General features: G+C 44.0%; 1 protein-coding gene across 5 annotated transcripts in view; it reads left to right on the plus strand.

Annotated features, from left to right (window-relative positions):
- Nucleotides 1–631: 631 nt before the first annotated feature.
- Nucleotides 632–12,444, plus strand: part of NFE2L2 (NFE2 like bZIP transcription factor 2) — a gene marked incomplete at both ends in the record, with an annotated part of 36,602 nt that continues 24,789 nt past the window's right edge. For all 5 annotated transcript variants that reach the window (XM_080689100.1, XM_080689101.1, XM_080689102.1 and 2 more), the window contains one exon: nucleotides 632–676. In XM_080689100.1, coding sequence (XP_080545226.1) covers nucleotides 632–676 — 45 coding nt within the window. The remainder of the gene's footprint in view (nucleotides 677–12,444) is intronic.

The following is a 12,444-nucleotide window of genomic DNA, read 5'->3' on the forward strand; positions in this document are numbered from 1 at the left end:
AACAACTCTTAAGTTTCCTGTGAGCAACGATTCATTTTTAATGTTCTAAATATAAAGTTTAAGATGTAATCACTTGTTGTAAAGCAACGAGAAGGAAAGATCAGAATCATTCATTTTACAACTATTATTGACCATTCTTCGATCTCTCCCCCTTGGGCACTTGTTTTTACAAAACGGGCCCACACTTTGCACAAAGCAAGCGGTAACTAGGTCTTTTCCGGCATCGGAGCGCCGGGAAGCCGGCCCGGGCGGAGCGCGGCCCGTCGTGCGGGCTCCGGGCGCGGGGACGCGCGGGCGCCCGTCGGGGCGGCGCGGAGATACGGCGGGCCAGGTCTCGCGGCCCCGGCGGCCCCGGGTGTTTGCTCCAACTGTTTAAACTGTGTCAGGGCGCGGGAGCCCGGCGACCTTCCGCAAGCACCTCTCCACCCAGGGCGGGAGCGCAGCCCGCGGCCGGGGCGGCGGGGCGCGGGGCGGGGCGCGGGGCGGGGCCGGCCGCCCTCGGGGGCGGGGCTCGCGCTCGGGACGGGGAGCCGGGACCGCCGCCGCCGCGCCGCCGGGACGGGCCCGCCGTCGGGGAGCGCCGCGCCGCGCACGGTCCCGCCCGGTCCCGCTCAGCCCCGCTCGGCTCAGGATGATGGACCTGGAGCTGCCGCCGCCCGGACTGCCGTCCCAGCAGGTAGTGTCCGGCGGGCGGGCGGGCGGGCGGGGCGCCGGCGGGGTCGGGGGTGCCCGCGCCGCCCGGCCTCGACCCCGAGCGGGGGCGCCGGGAGGGCTGACGCCGGCTGCCGGGCGGCGCGGCCCTTCCTGCGGCTGCGGCGCCTGGACTCGGAGCCGGCAAGAATGTGCCTCGTCACGGGGCCGCTCTCGGGGGAGCTGGGGCGCCTCCCGGCCACCCAGCCCGGGACCCCGCGGGGGCGCGCGGCGGCGCCAGCCCGGGCCGGCCGTCCGGGGCCTGCGCGCGCCCGCCCGCCTCGACGTGCGCCGGGGCCGCGTCCCAGCCCGCGCCCGCCCCGCGCGCCGCGGCGGGAGCCGGAGCCGGAGCCCGAGCCCGAGCCCGCGGCCGCCCCGGGCCGGGCCGCGCGGGGACGGCCGGGCTCTCGCTCGCGGCCCAGCGGCCGGTGGCCGTCGCGGCAGCCCGCAGTGGGCCCTTCCCGCTCCCTAGCGTGCGAGCCGCCGGCCCCGGACCGGCCGAGCGGCGAGGGTTGCGCAATTGTTACTTTCCCCAGGGCGGCTTTTGTCTTTGGAGTTAGCGTTTTTAGAATTACATTTCCAAAATGTGTAAGGCAAGGTACTCACTTCTGCGCTGTCAAGGGTAAGAGTTGCGAGTGTAGATTAGAATTCCTGTTGCTTTTAGACTCTTACCAATTATTAGTCACTTTTTTTTTTTTTGCTTTCAGCTATTATTTCTCTCTTGGATTCTTTATTATGTTTTTCCTTTTTTGTTGGAGAATTTGTTTCTCAATTCCTTATCGTGTGTCTTCTCCTTTGGAAGGACAGTATGGGGCACTTTGCATCTCCTTTCACTTTGCTAATGTTTTGTAAGTTGTTATGAAAGTGAAAAGACGTCTACTCACTTTGTAGGAACTTTTAAAAGAGTCGTTTGTTGTTGTTGTTGTTGTTTGCTGTATTGGGAATAGAACCCAGAGGCATTCTACTTCCTAGCTACACCCCCAGCCCTATTTTTTATTCTTTATTTTGAAACAGGGTCTCACTGAGTTGCAGAGGACCTCACTAAGTAGCTGAGGCTGTCCTCGAATCTGTGATCCTCCTGTCTCCGCCTCTCAAATGCTGGAATTACAACTGTGCGCCACCACGCCCGGCTTTAAAGGAGTGGATATTTTATTTTTTTATGTAATTGAGTTTTTAGGGGAAAATATTCTGGAAAATGTGTAATTTGATAGGACGATAAATATGTTTTTATTTTTTTTGGTAATGGGAATTAAACCCAAGGACATTCTACCTCTAAGCTACACCCCTAGTCCTTTTAATTTTGAAATGGTCTTAGTGAGTTGTTGAGACTAGCCTTGAACCAGCTGGTTGTTCTATCTCAACTACTGAGCCTCTCAAATACTGGTATAGGCAATGTAAAGTTTTCAGTTACTGATGTAGCAATTGTACCTTTTTAAAAATTTTTGGTGGTACTGGGGGTGGAACTCATGGGCTTTCTACCTCCGGGCTATACTCCCAGACCTGTTTTATATTTTATTAGGAAACAGGGTCTCACTAAGTTGTTGAGAGCCTCACTAAGTAGCTGAGGCTGGCTTCGAACCTGTGCGATCCTCCTGTCTCAGCTTCCCAAAGCAGGGGGGTTATAAGCGTGCACCATCACGCCTGGGCTCTTTTTTTCCTTTTAAAGTTGTCTTGGACTTTTCTCCAGAAATGATGTCAGTTATACTCTCCTGGTTCTCATTAGTATGAAGAAGTAAATTTTACCTTCCAATTTTCTGCTCTTCATTGTAATACTTCATTGTAATACTTGTTTAACCAAAGGATATATGATGCAAATGAATCTTGTTTTTTAACTTTTACTTTTTTTTTGTACTTTGTAGCATAGCATTACATATCAAAATATGTAAAATATATGTACTTTACAGTTATATTTGACTTAAATTACCAATTTTCAACTTTGGTGATTAGACATCAACCTGTGTATTTGAAAATTATGAAAAATTAACTTTATGTATAACTGTAGTCCAGAAAGGCTTTTTTTGGGGGGGGTACTGGGGATTGAACCTAGAGGGATTCTATCTCTCTGAGCTATACTCCCAGCCCTATTTTATTTTTTATTTTGAAACTAAGTCTTGCTAAATTGCTGAGGCTGCCCTTGAACCTATGATCCTCCTGACTCTGCCTCCAACATACTGTAATTAAAGCATTCACTATTCCTGTTCAGAAAGATTTGAAGAGTAAAAGATTGGAACTAAAGTCCAGAGAAACTCCAAGTATAAAGTGGCACTAGAATATAGGTTTTTTACTCTGTACAGAGGATGTGTTCATAAACAGAACAGTAAGAAGAGCCTATGATTCTGTTTGTCTCTAGGTAGAAAGAACCATCTATTACTTTTCAAGAATATCCTGGAGATAAAGTACTTTTGTAGATGAGGGATGAAGTTGATCTTGGGCTGGACCAAAATCTAACACAAAGAAAAATAGGACAAGCCTCTCTTCTGAATGAATATGAAGCAAAGAACTACTGACTTTTTAGATATGTGGAAAGTCTCTTGGGACATTGTGGAAGCAGCATGTTGGAGACCAATCTCTCTGCATTAAAAATAACGAGTCATTTTGAAGTCTCTCTCACTAACTTGGGTTCTTAAAAACAATGCTGGGAAACCACCAACAACTAAAACCCTTGTCTGTCTTTAGGATTACCAGAAGAATTGAAAGTCAAATACATATTTTTTTCTTAATATTTATTTTTATTTAGGATGAAACTTGGATTAACTTTTCAGTATGCAGGAAAAGTTTGACACTAAGACAATAACAGATAAAGTTTTGGACATTTCTTGGCCTTGCAGGCAATATAAGAAATGTCTCACATATATAAGTGTACAGTGAACCCAAGGGAAATACTATGATCTCTGGTTTCCAGGTTAGGGAAGATGCTCAGAGAGAGGCCTCTTAAGATGACCCGCATAGTGAGTGGCCCAGGTAGGATTCGAATTGAAACGGGTGTCTCGTCTTACGGGCTTCTTGTCCAGTGGATTTTGACAAATGAAGTCCAAGGACTAGTGAAGGGTATAGAAATATGAGAATTTAAGTCAGGGAAAGATAGACGCTGAAAGCAAGCTGGGCATGGTGGTGCACGCTTGTAATCCCAGCGCTTTGGAGGCTGAAACAGCAGAATAGTATGTTCAGAGCCAGCCTCGGCAACATAGCGAGACTCTCCGAAACTTAGTGAGACACTCTTTCCAAATAAAAAATTGGGCTGGGGGCATGGCTTGGAGGTAGAATGCCTCTAGGTTCAATCCCCAGTATAAATAAATAAATAAATAAATAGGAAAAAAAAAAAAAACACAAAAGCAGCTTCCTCCCTGACAAGAGGGAGGGGGTGCTGGAAAGAGAATAAACTCCCAAAACTCTTGGGAGGTGGGCTTTTAAATCTTACTGAGGCTCCCTATCTGCTCTTTTATGATTGGTCAAAATTGGGTTTTGGGGAACCAGTGTGTTTTGCAGAGTTTTAGTCCTTAATTTGAATTGTTCCTTGTGGGCTGGTGGGCCCACCTGTCTCACTTCACAAGGGGCCATGCAGAGAGATGGCCTTTTTTAATCCCTCCTGTCCCCAGGTCCTCAGCCCTGCCTCAAAGCCTAGGTAATCAGACTCTGGGGCCTCAGAGTCACCACTTTCAAATTGAACCAAGGCTAGCTGATCTTCAAGGAGGCCAAAAAAGCTCACTCTTTAATAAGTGAATAGACTAAGAAAAACTAGAAGATGGAGAGGCAGGAATAAAAGATTAGTATCTGCACCTTTTCCACTTAACAAAGCTCTTTACTAACCCTGTGAGAGAGGTGGGTCTTGATTGTGGTGAAAGTGAGGATAAGCCGTCAATGGTATTGTCCCTGTGTTCCTTTCTAGGAAGACAGAGGCCTAGGTGGGTTTCATTTGGAGAGGCAGGACTGTTTCTTAGTATAGTAAGTATAGTTTGTTTTATTTATGTATTTATTTATTTACTTACTGTGGTACAAGGATTGAGCTCAGGGGCATTCTATCTACAAGCTTTGCCCCCAGCCCTATTTTTTATTATTTATTTATTTATTTTTCGTGGTACTGGGGTTCCTGGAAGCCCTTCTACCTCTGGGCTACACTCCCAGACCTATTTTATATTTATTTTTTATTTGGAAACAGGGTCTCTTAAGCTAGCGAGATCTCCTATCTCCGCCTCCCAAGTGCGGGGATTACAAGTGTGCGCCACCACGGCCAGCTTTTTATTTTTTATTTTAAAACAGTGTCTCACTAAGTTGCAGAAGACTTCACTAAGTAGTGCAGGCTGTCCATGAACCTGTGATCCTCTTGTCTTAGCCTACCAGTCACTGGGATTACTAGTGTGTGGCATCACACCCAGCTAATAATAGTTGTAAAAAGTGGGATTTTCGCAGTTTGAGATTCAGTCTTACAGTGACTGTTTCTCTTCCCCCTTAGTTAAATCCCTTAGCTCCTGGAGTCCTTGCCTTTAACTGGTTAGTTGGTGCATTCCTGTTCTATCTGGTCTTTTTATTTTGAAGTGGTCATCAGTAGTAAGTTGGTAGAAAGGATGTGGTGAGTAACAGGGTTAAAGCAAATTGAAGGAAAGTGGGTAGAATGGGGGGATTTGAGTTGAAAGCAGCCAGCACAAACCTGCTGGCTCAAATGATACACTAATCCCCAGTTTTGGCACTTCTGAATTGAAGCAAACAGAAGGGCTCAAGTCTACCCAGCTGAAGTTTACTTGGAGCTTTGAGAATAGTACATTTCAAAATTAAATACTTTATTTCTTAATTCCTATTATTAAACAAATTGTTTTTGGAATTATGGCCTGATTTGTCTGAATTAAGCGTGCTGCAGAACTTTTAGGATCCAATGGATGATGGATTTGTCCAAAAATTGATATGGGTAAGTCCTCAAGGTATTTAAATACTGGGCTCCACAACCTAAAAGTTGACTGAAATCTCTTTGATACTCGGATACAAGAGGCAAATTTACTAGAGGTAGTAATTAACCTATGGGTTGTAAGCTGTAGAAGAGAGTTTATATTTTGGGAGTTAAATGTCATTGCCACTTGCTTTTAAGTAAATGCTAACAAACATTAAAAGGACTTTAAGGAGCTTATGCCTGTAATTCCAGTATTTGGGAGGCTGAGATGGGAGGAAGCCAGTCTCAGCAATTTAGTGAGGCTATCAGAAACCTAGAGAGACCCTGTTTCCAAATAAGGAATAAAACCAGTCTAGGGGTATAATTTAAAGGTAGACTGTACCAGCACTGCGAAATATATACATACATACATACATACATACATACATACGTACGTACATACATACATGGGATAGGGCTGTAACTCAGAATGCCCTTGTGTTCAGTCTCTAGTACCACAAAAAAGGTATGTGGGGGGTATGGGCTTTAAGGTATAGGCTGAGACATTTTCAGTTAATGATGTTATCTGAAAATAAAAGCAAAAATATATTCAAGTGTATCACATTCCCAAACAGAAATGAACACTGTTAAATAAAATACTGCTCTGTTTAAAATTGGACTTTTCTATGTGTTAACACCTGACATAATAAATACCTTTTAACTTTTTGTATTAAAAATCTTAAGAACTTTGAGGGTGAGAAGCACTTTTAATCATTTTTACTGCATTTGTACTATAATACCCATGTGTAGCAAAGCCTCATATTTGAAAGCTTTTTTGTAGTCTGACATGGTGGCACATGCTTGTTATCCCAATACTTGGAGGCTGGGCCAGGAGGAGGTTTCAGGCCAACCTCAGCAATTTAGCCAGGTTTTCAGCAACTTAGTGAGACCCTGTTTCAAAAGAAAGAAAAAAATAGGGCTGAGAGTCTTAGCTCAGAGGTAGAACGTCCTTGGGTTTAATCCCCAGTAACCTCCCCACCAAAAAAAGTACTTTGCATGTGTTAGCATGTAGGTTATTTGGCTCAGACTGTGATAGCAGTGAAGACCAAACTAGAATGTAAGTAGGATTTGGAGTACCAAGTCCCTCTTTAAAATGCCCTGTAGATAGGTGACTGGAGCATTGTGACAGTTCATCAACAGACTCATTCCGAGAAATTTGCTAAAAACTCCTTGGCAGTGCTGAGCAGGCATTCCTTTTTCATGAACTTGGAGATTGAGACTTCAGGGCCTGTAGTATCAACCAGGCACTTGCAAGTTCTGTCTTCTGTTGCTTCTTCAAATGGGAAACCATGATTGGGTAGGAAAAGAAAAACATCAGAGCGCTAGGGGTGTAGCTTGAAGGTAGAATGCCCCTTGGCTCAGTACACACACACACACACACACACACACACACACACACACACTCACTCGCGCGAGCGCGCATCCCATATGTATTCCATATTCAATCACATTTCTGCAGGTAGCCAGGTGTGGTGGCACATGCTTGTACTCCCAGTACTTGGGAGGCTGAGACAGGAGGCTTGCAGGTTTGAAGCCAGCCTCAGCTACTTAGTGAGGCCCTCCACAACTTAGCGAGACCTTCTTTCAAAATAAAAAATAAAAATAGGACTGGGGTTTTAGCTAGGGGTGTAGAATGCCCCTGGGTTCAATCTCCAGTACTGGGGGGGGGAAAAATTAAAGAATTTTTGCGGGTAGGCTTGAGCATTGCTGTGTTTTAAAGGTTCCCACAGGACTTCAAGGTACAGTCTCCTTTGAGAGCCAGCCTGATAGGGGGCCTAGCTCAGGGCTTGGTACCCATTAAAAGTATCTATGTAGGAACTTAGCCTGAGTTAAACCATAAAAAGGAAATATTTTTCTAGTTGATCACTGACCTTCACAGCTTTAAGGTTAACACTTAAATCGTGGACTTGTGTTTCAAATTGCCTGGTGAATGTTTGAAATGCAGTAAATATAACTCGAGCTCTTTAAATCCCTTGTGAAGATTTGGGTGATAGCCTTGTTATCAAAAGGCTTTCCCCAAGTGGGTCAGTATAATTTTTCCATGTTTTTCAGGAATGTGACCTATGGCTAACCTGCAGTCTAGATTATTTGGGGATAGCATATAGAAAAGCAGTAGGGAAGGAATGCTCAGAAGCTGGGATGGGTTTTGGAGCCTGAGGGCCAGGACAGAACACCATCTTAGCCTAGGAGGCTCTGCATTCCTGGGCTTGTTATCTTCCTCCATTATAAACTGAACTTCTGAATTCTATGGCAACATTTACCAACTCCATTTTGGGTTCTGTGTCTGCTTGGTAAAGTTCAGTTTAATATCCTAACCTAGTGACTACCACTTGTTCTTCCCTGAATGGTTTTCTGGCTTACATATTTGGAACTGTGGGCTAACTTCCAAATTGTCTGCTGTGTGTGTGTGTGTGTGTGTGTGTGTGTGTGTGTGTGTGTGTGTGTACATACAGTACAGCAGTTCTACTTGAGAGACTTGGGTTCGCATAGGACCTTTTAAAGCTTGCCTTAACCAGTGCCCCAACACACCCTTTTTTAGGGTTGCTAGGCAGAGCGTGAGAACCCAACTCTAGTCTCATCATCCACCCTTGGTGGGGTGTGTATAGTCCTCTCAGGAGGCTTCATGCATTTTAAAATTCCTAGTTGGCAGTAGTTTTGAACTTTTTTTTTTTTTTTTTTTGGTGGTACTGGGGGGTTCCTGGAAGCCCTTCTACCTCCGGGCTACACTCCCAGACCTATTTTTACATTTTTTTATTTGGAAACAGGGTCTCCTAAGCCAGTGCGCGCGGCTGGCTTTGAACCTGCGCGATCCTCCTGTCTCTGCCTCCCAAACGCGGGGATTACAAGCGTGCGCCACCACGCCCGGCCTGAACTTTTTTTTAATATGCCCCTGATGCTTTAAGATTTTAAAACTTTTTTTTTTTTTTTTTTTTTTTTTGCGGTACCAGGGATGGAACCCAGGGGGCATTGTACCTTCCAAGCTACACCCCCAGTCTCTACATCCCAAATGCTGGGATTACAAGTGTGCACCACCACTCCCGGCTAAAAACTTATTTGTTCTTGTGGCTCTTGTGCCAAATGATATATGTAATATATTTACAGGACCTCAGAATGGAAGTATTTCAGTTAAAATTTATGTTATATGAAAAAGTGCATACTTGCATTTTCTTGAATCATTTCACTCAACAAAGGGGCCCATACCTTTCTTAACAGGAGTGTTAGAGCTATCTAGGGTGGTTAGAACTTTCAGTGTCCGAGTCAGAGAAATGACCTTAACATGGGGTCTGTACTGTAAATATAGGTGGCTGGCCTCCTCATAGAGGTATATGGAATTTTCCTTTATTTCAGACCCCACAGTCCTTTTTCTCCTCTGCTTCACAAAATTATAATGTTGCACATGGCTGCAGAACCCATCCTATTGGCAGCATTAGGCATTAGAGGGGGAAATGAGGAAATTACTTTGTTGCCTCTCAAAACAGGCATGAGGATAATGCATGATGGAGTTATACTGCTGCTTCTGGTTCTTGAAGGCTGAAAACGACCTGGACTCTTTGTTGGTCTGTTTTGCAATACTGAAGTCAGAGAACCTCGCTGCTGCGTCTAGAGGTTGTTGAAAAACTATGAATTTTTAACCTAACCAAAAGAAAAAAATTTTAAACCATTAAAATCCTGTTAATGGCTGAGTGTGGTGGCGCACGCTTGTGATCCCCACGCTTGGGAGGTGGAGACAGAAGGATCGTGCAGGTTGGAAGTCAGCCGCACTGGCTTAAGAGACCCTGTTTCCAAATTAAAAAAAAAAAAGTATAAAAATAGGTCTGGGAGTGTAGCCCGGAGGTAAAAGGGGTTCCAGGAACCCCAGTACCACAAAAAAAAATTTTTTTTCCTGGTAATGAAAACTACCAAAAATAAAAACCATCAATTTTTTACTTGGGCTAGAAGCAACTGCCAGTTTCTGAAGAAGTTGTTCTTGGTAATTCTCAATGAAACGTAACAAAATACACTTTGGAAAGCAAGTTTCAAATAATTGGAACAGAGGTGGGTTACTTTGTGCTGCCGTTTAGGGTTGTGCCAAAACCTGTATGTTTTCTCGCTGGGTCTCAGACTGAGAACAGACTTGTAGTCCAGGTTCATTCTTCTTGAGAGATAGCTTCACGCTCCCTAGAAACTTCTTTATCAGGCCCCATGTTTGGGGGACCCTTGAGATAATAGCTTCCAAACTGTGATCCAGGAGCCTATCCTGTGTAGGGCATGGGGAGAGGTGTAAGGAGAACTAGACAGTCTCATGTCTCTTCTCGTTGACCCTGACAGTGAAGTCTGTCCTCCCCAGAGAGGTGTGGGTAGAGGTGCCTCTACTGGCTCAGCATATCAGCTCCTGCAGGACTCTGGTCTTCTGATGCCTGTGGCACTTGTGTGCTTCAGGTTGCCAAAGTCCACTTGATAACAGTACAGCTGTGCCATAAAGCTTCGGTGATCTTGTGTGCTGCCATCATAATGCAAGACTGAGGAAACAATTGCTCTTTTATTTTAGTTCATGTTACCGACTCACTTCCTGTGTTGTAAAGAGACCTGCTGAAGGTATTAGTACTACCCAGTGTAGTGGTCACATTGGTTTCACCAAAGTCCATGGTGTTCAAGTATCTTCAATAAATTAGTTTAGTATTTGCACAAAACCTATGCACTTTTTTTTTTTTTTTTGGTGGTACTGGGGGTGGAACCCAGAGGCTTTCTACCTCCGGTCTATACTCCCAGACGTGTGTGTGTGTGTGTGTGTGTGTGTGTGTGTGTGTGTGTGTGGTGGTACTGGGGCTGGAACCCAGGGGCTTTCTACCTCTGGGCTATACTCCCAGACCTATTTTATATTTTATTTGGAAACGCTCTCAGTAAGTTGCTGAGAGCCTCACTAAGTAGCTGAGGCTGGCTTTGAACCTTTGCTATTCTCCTGTCTCAGCCTCCCAAGCACGGGGATTACGAGCATACGCCACCACTCCCAGCTTTCAGTACAACATTTAAAAAATATTTTCCAGCTTGAGTTCTATATCTGAAGATGTGGACCCTGTGAATATGGAGGGTTGACTATACAGCAGGATTGGCAATTTCATGGGAAAGGGAAGAGAAACTTAACATTTACTGATAACCTGTTAGTACTGTACTAGGCCCTTAGACACGTTCTTCCCACTTCTGTGGATGATAAAACTACTTAAAGAATTGAGTCACTTGTCCAGGGGCCAGCGCTTAAAGTGGCAGAACAAGGATTTCAAATTCCATCATCCCTACTCCGCCTTGCCTGTTTCACTCTTCCCCTCCTTCTTCAGTTCCCTCCAGTTGCTGAGGCTGGCCGTGAATTTGTGATCCTTCTGTTTCAGCCTCCTGAGTACTGGAATTTTAAGCATGCTACCATGCCTGGCTAACATAACTATTTTAGTACTCAAGGAGATGAAATTAAAAATCATGTCACTTTTCACTGGACACATTTTTAAGAAGTCTAAATACAGAGGTAAGAGGAAGGGAAATCTATTTAACAGTGGAATAGATGGGGATAACATACTTTTGAAAAAAGTTTACAGCCAGGCATGGTGGTGCAGGCCTATAATCCCAGTTCTTGGGAGGCTGAGACAGAAGGATCACAGGTTCATGACTAGTCTGAGCAATTTAGCAAGGCCCTCTGCAACTTAGTGAGACCCTGTTAACAAATAAATAAAGTAGGGCTGGGGGTGTAGCTTGAAGGTAGAATGCTCCTGAATTCAATCTCCAGTACCACAGAAAGGAAAAAGAAAAGAAAAAGAAAAAAAATTAGAATATGGGGGCAAAGTTAAGTTTGTTCACTTGTCCTTTTTCTGACCACCAGCCTGAAGGAAATAAATAGTATCTTATAAGCAATTATGTTGATTTATTAATCATTATATTATCCAGATTGCAAAATTCTTTGGTGAACATAGCTAGATACTGTCACATTTGTTCTCTCAAAACATCAATTTTATTGAAAGGGGTGGGAGGAATGGTTATATGTTAATAGTTCTTAAGATATAATACTTTATTTCTAGTAGAATAGTTCTTATGATATAATGTTTTATTTCTAGTAGAATACCCCCAAAATAATTTTGAAGCACTGTTACTGAAAATGAGGTTAAATACTTTTCCTGTGATTAATAGTTGGGCCATAAATGCTTTAAAACATACTTTTGTTCTGTAAGTTAATTTGAATTGTTTAGCCTCAGACACCTTAGGGATACATGAAAATATTGGCTTCTAAGCCTTAAGTAATGTATGCTTATTCATTCAACAAATATTTATTAGGTGTCTAAACAGCCTAGAGAACTTTCAGGGCAGGAAGTTGTTTTTATTTTCCAAGATAATGAAACAAAGGTTCTTAAGGACATTAGTTTTTCAAATTGCCCCTCCTAGTTAATCTATCCCTTTGGCCTTTTGTATATCTGAATTATAAGGTGTGTTTTATATTTTACTTTGTATAATAAAGTATGAGTTCCTTAGAGTAAGGAACTGTATTTTACTAGGACTTTTTGATGACTCTGATGCCTAGCGCCATGCATGGTGTGTACTTGATAGTTACTCAAAAAAGGTGAAAGTGAGTACTGAGCTGTCTTCTAGGAGCTTGGCACTCAGTACAAGCTAGTGTGTGATATGACAGGGGCACATGAGAAAATGTACCTTCCACCTGAGGTGGCCTCAGAGGATATCCTAGAGGAGATTGTGTTTTCATTAGCCTTTTTTTTTTTGTGGTACTGGGGTTTCTGGAAGCCTTCCTACTGCCGGGCTATACTCCCAGACCTATTTTATATTATTTTTATTTGGAAACAGGGTCTCTTAAGCCAGCGAGG

This window comes from Muscardinus avellanarius (assembly GCF_963383645.1).
Source record: "Muscardinus avellanarius genome assembly, chromosome: 2".
NCBI lineage: Eukaryota > Metazoa > Chordata > Mammalia > Rodentia > Gliridae > Muscardinus > Muscardinus avellanarius.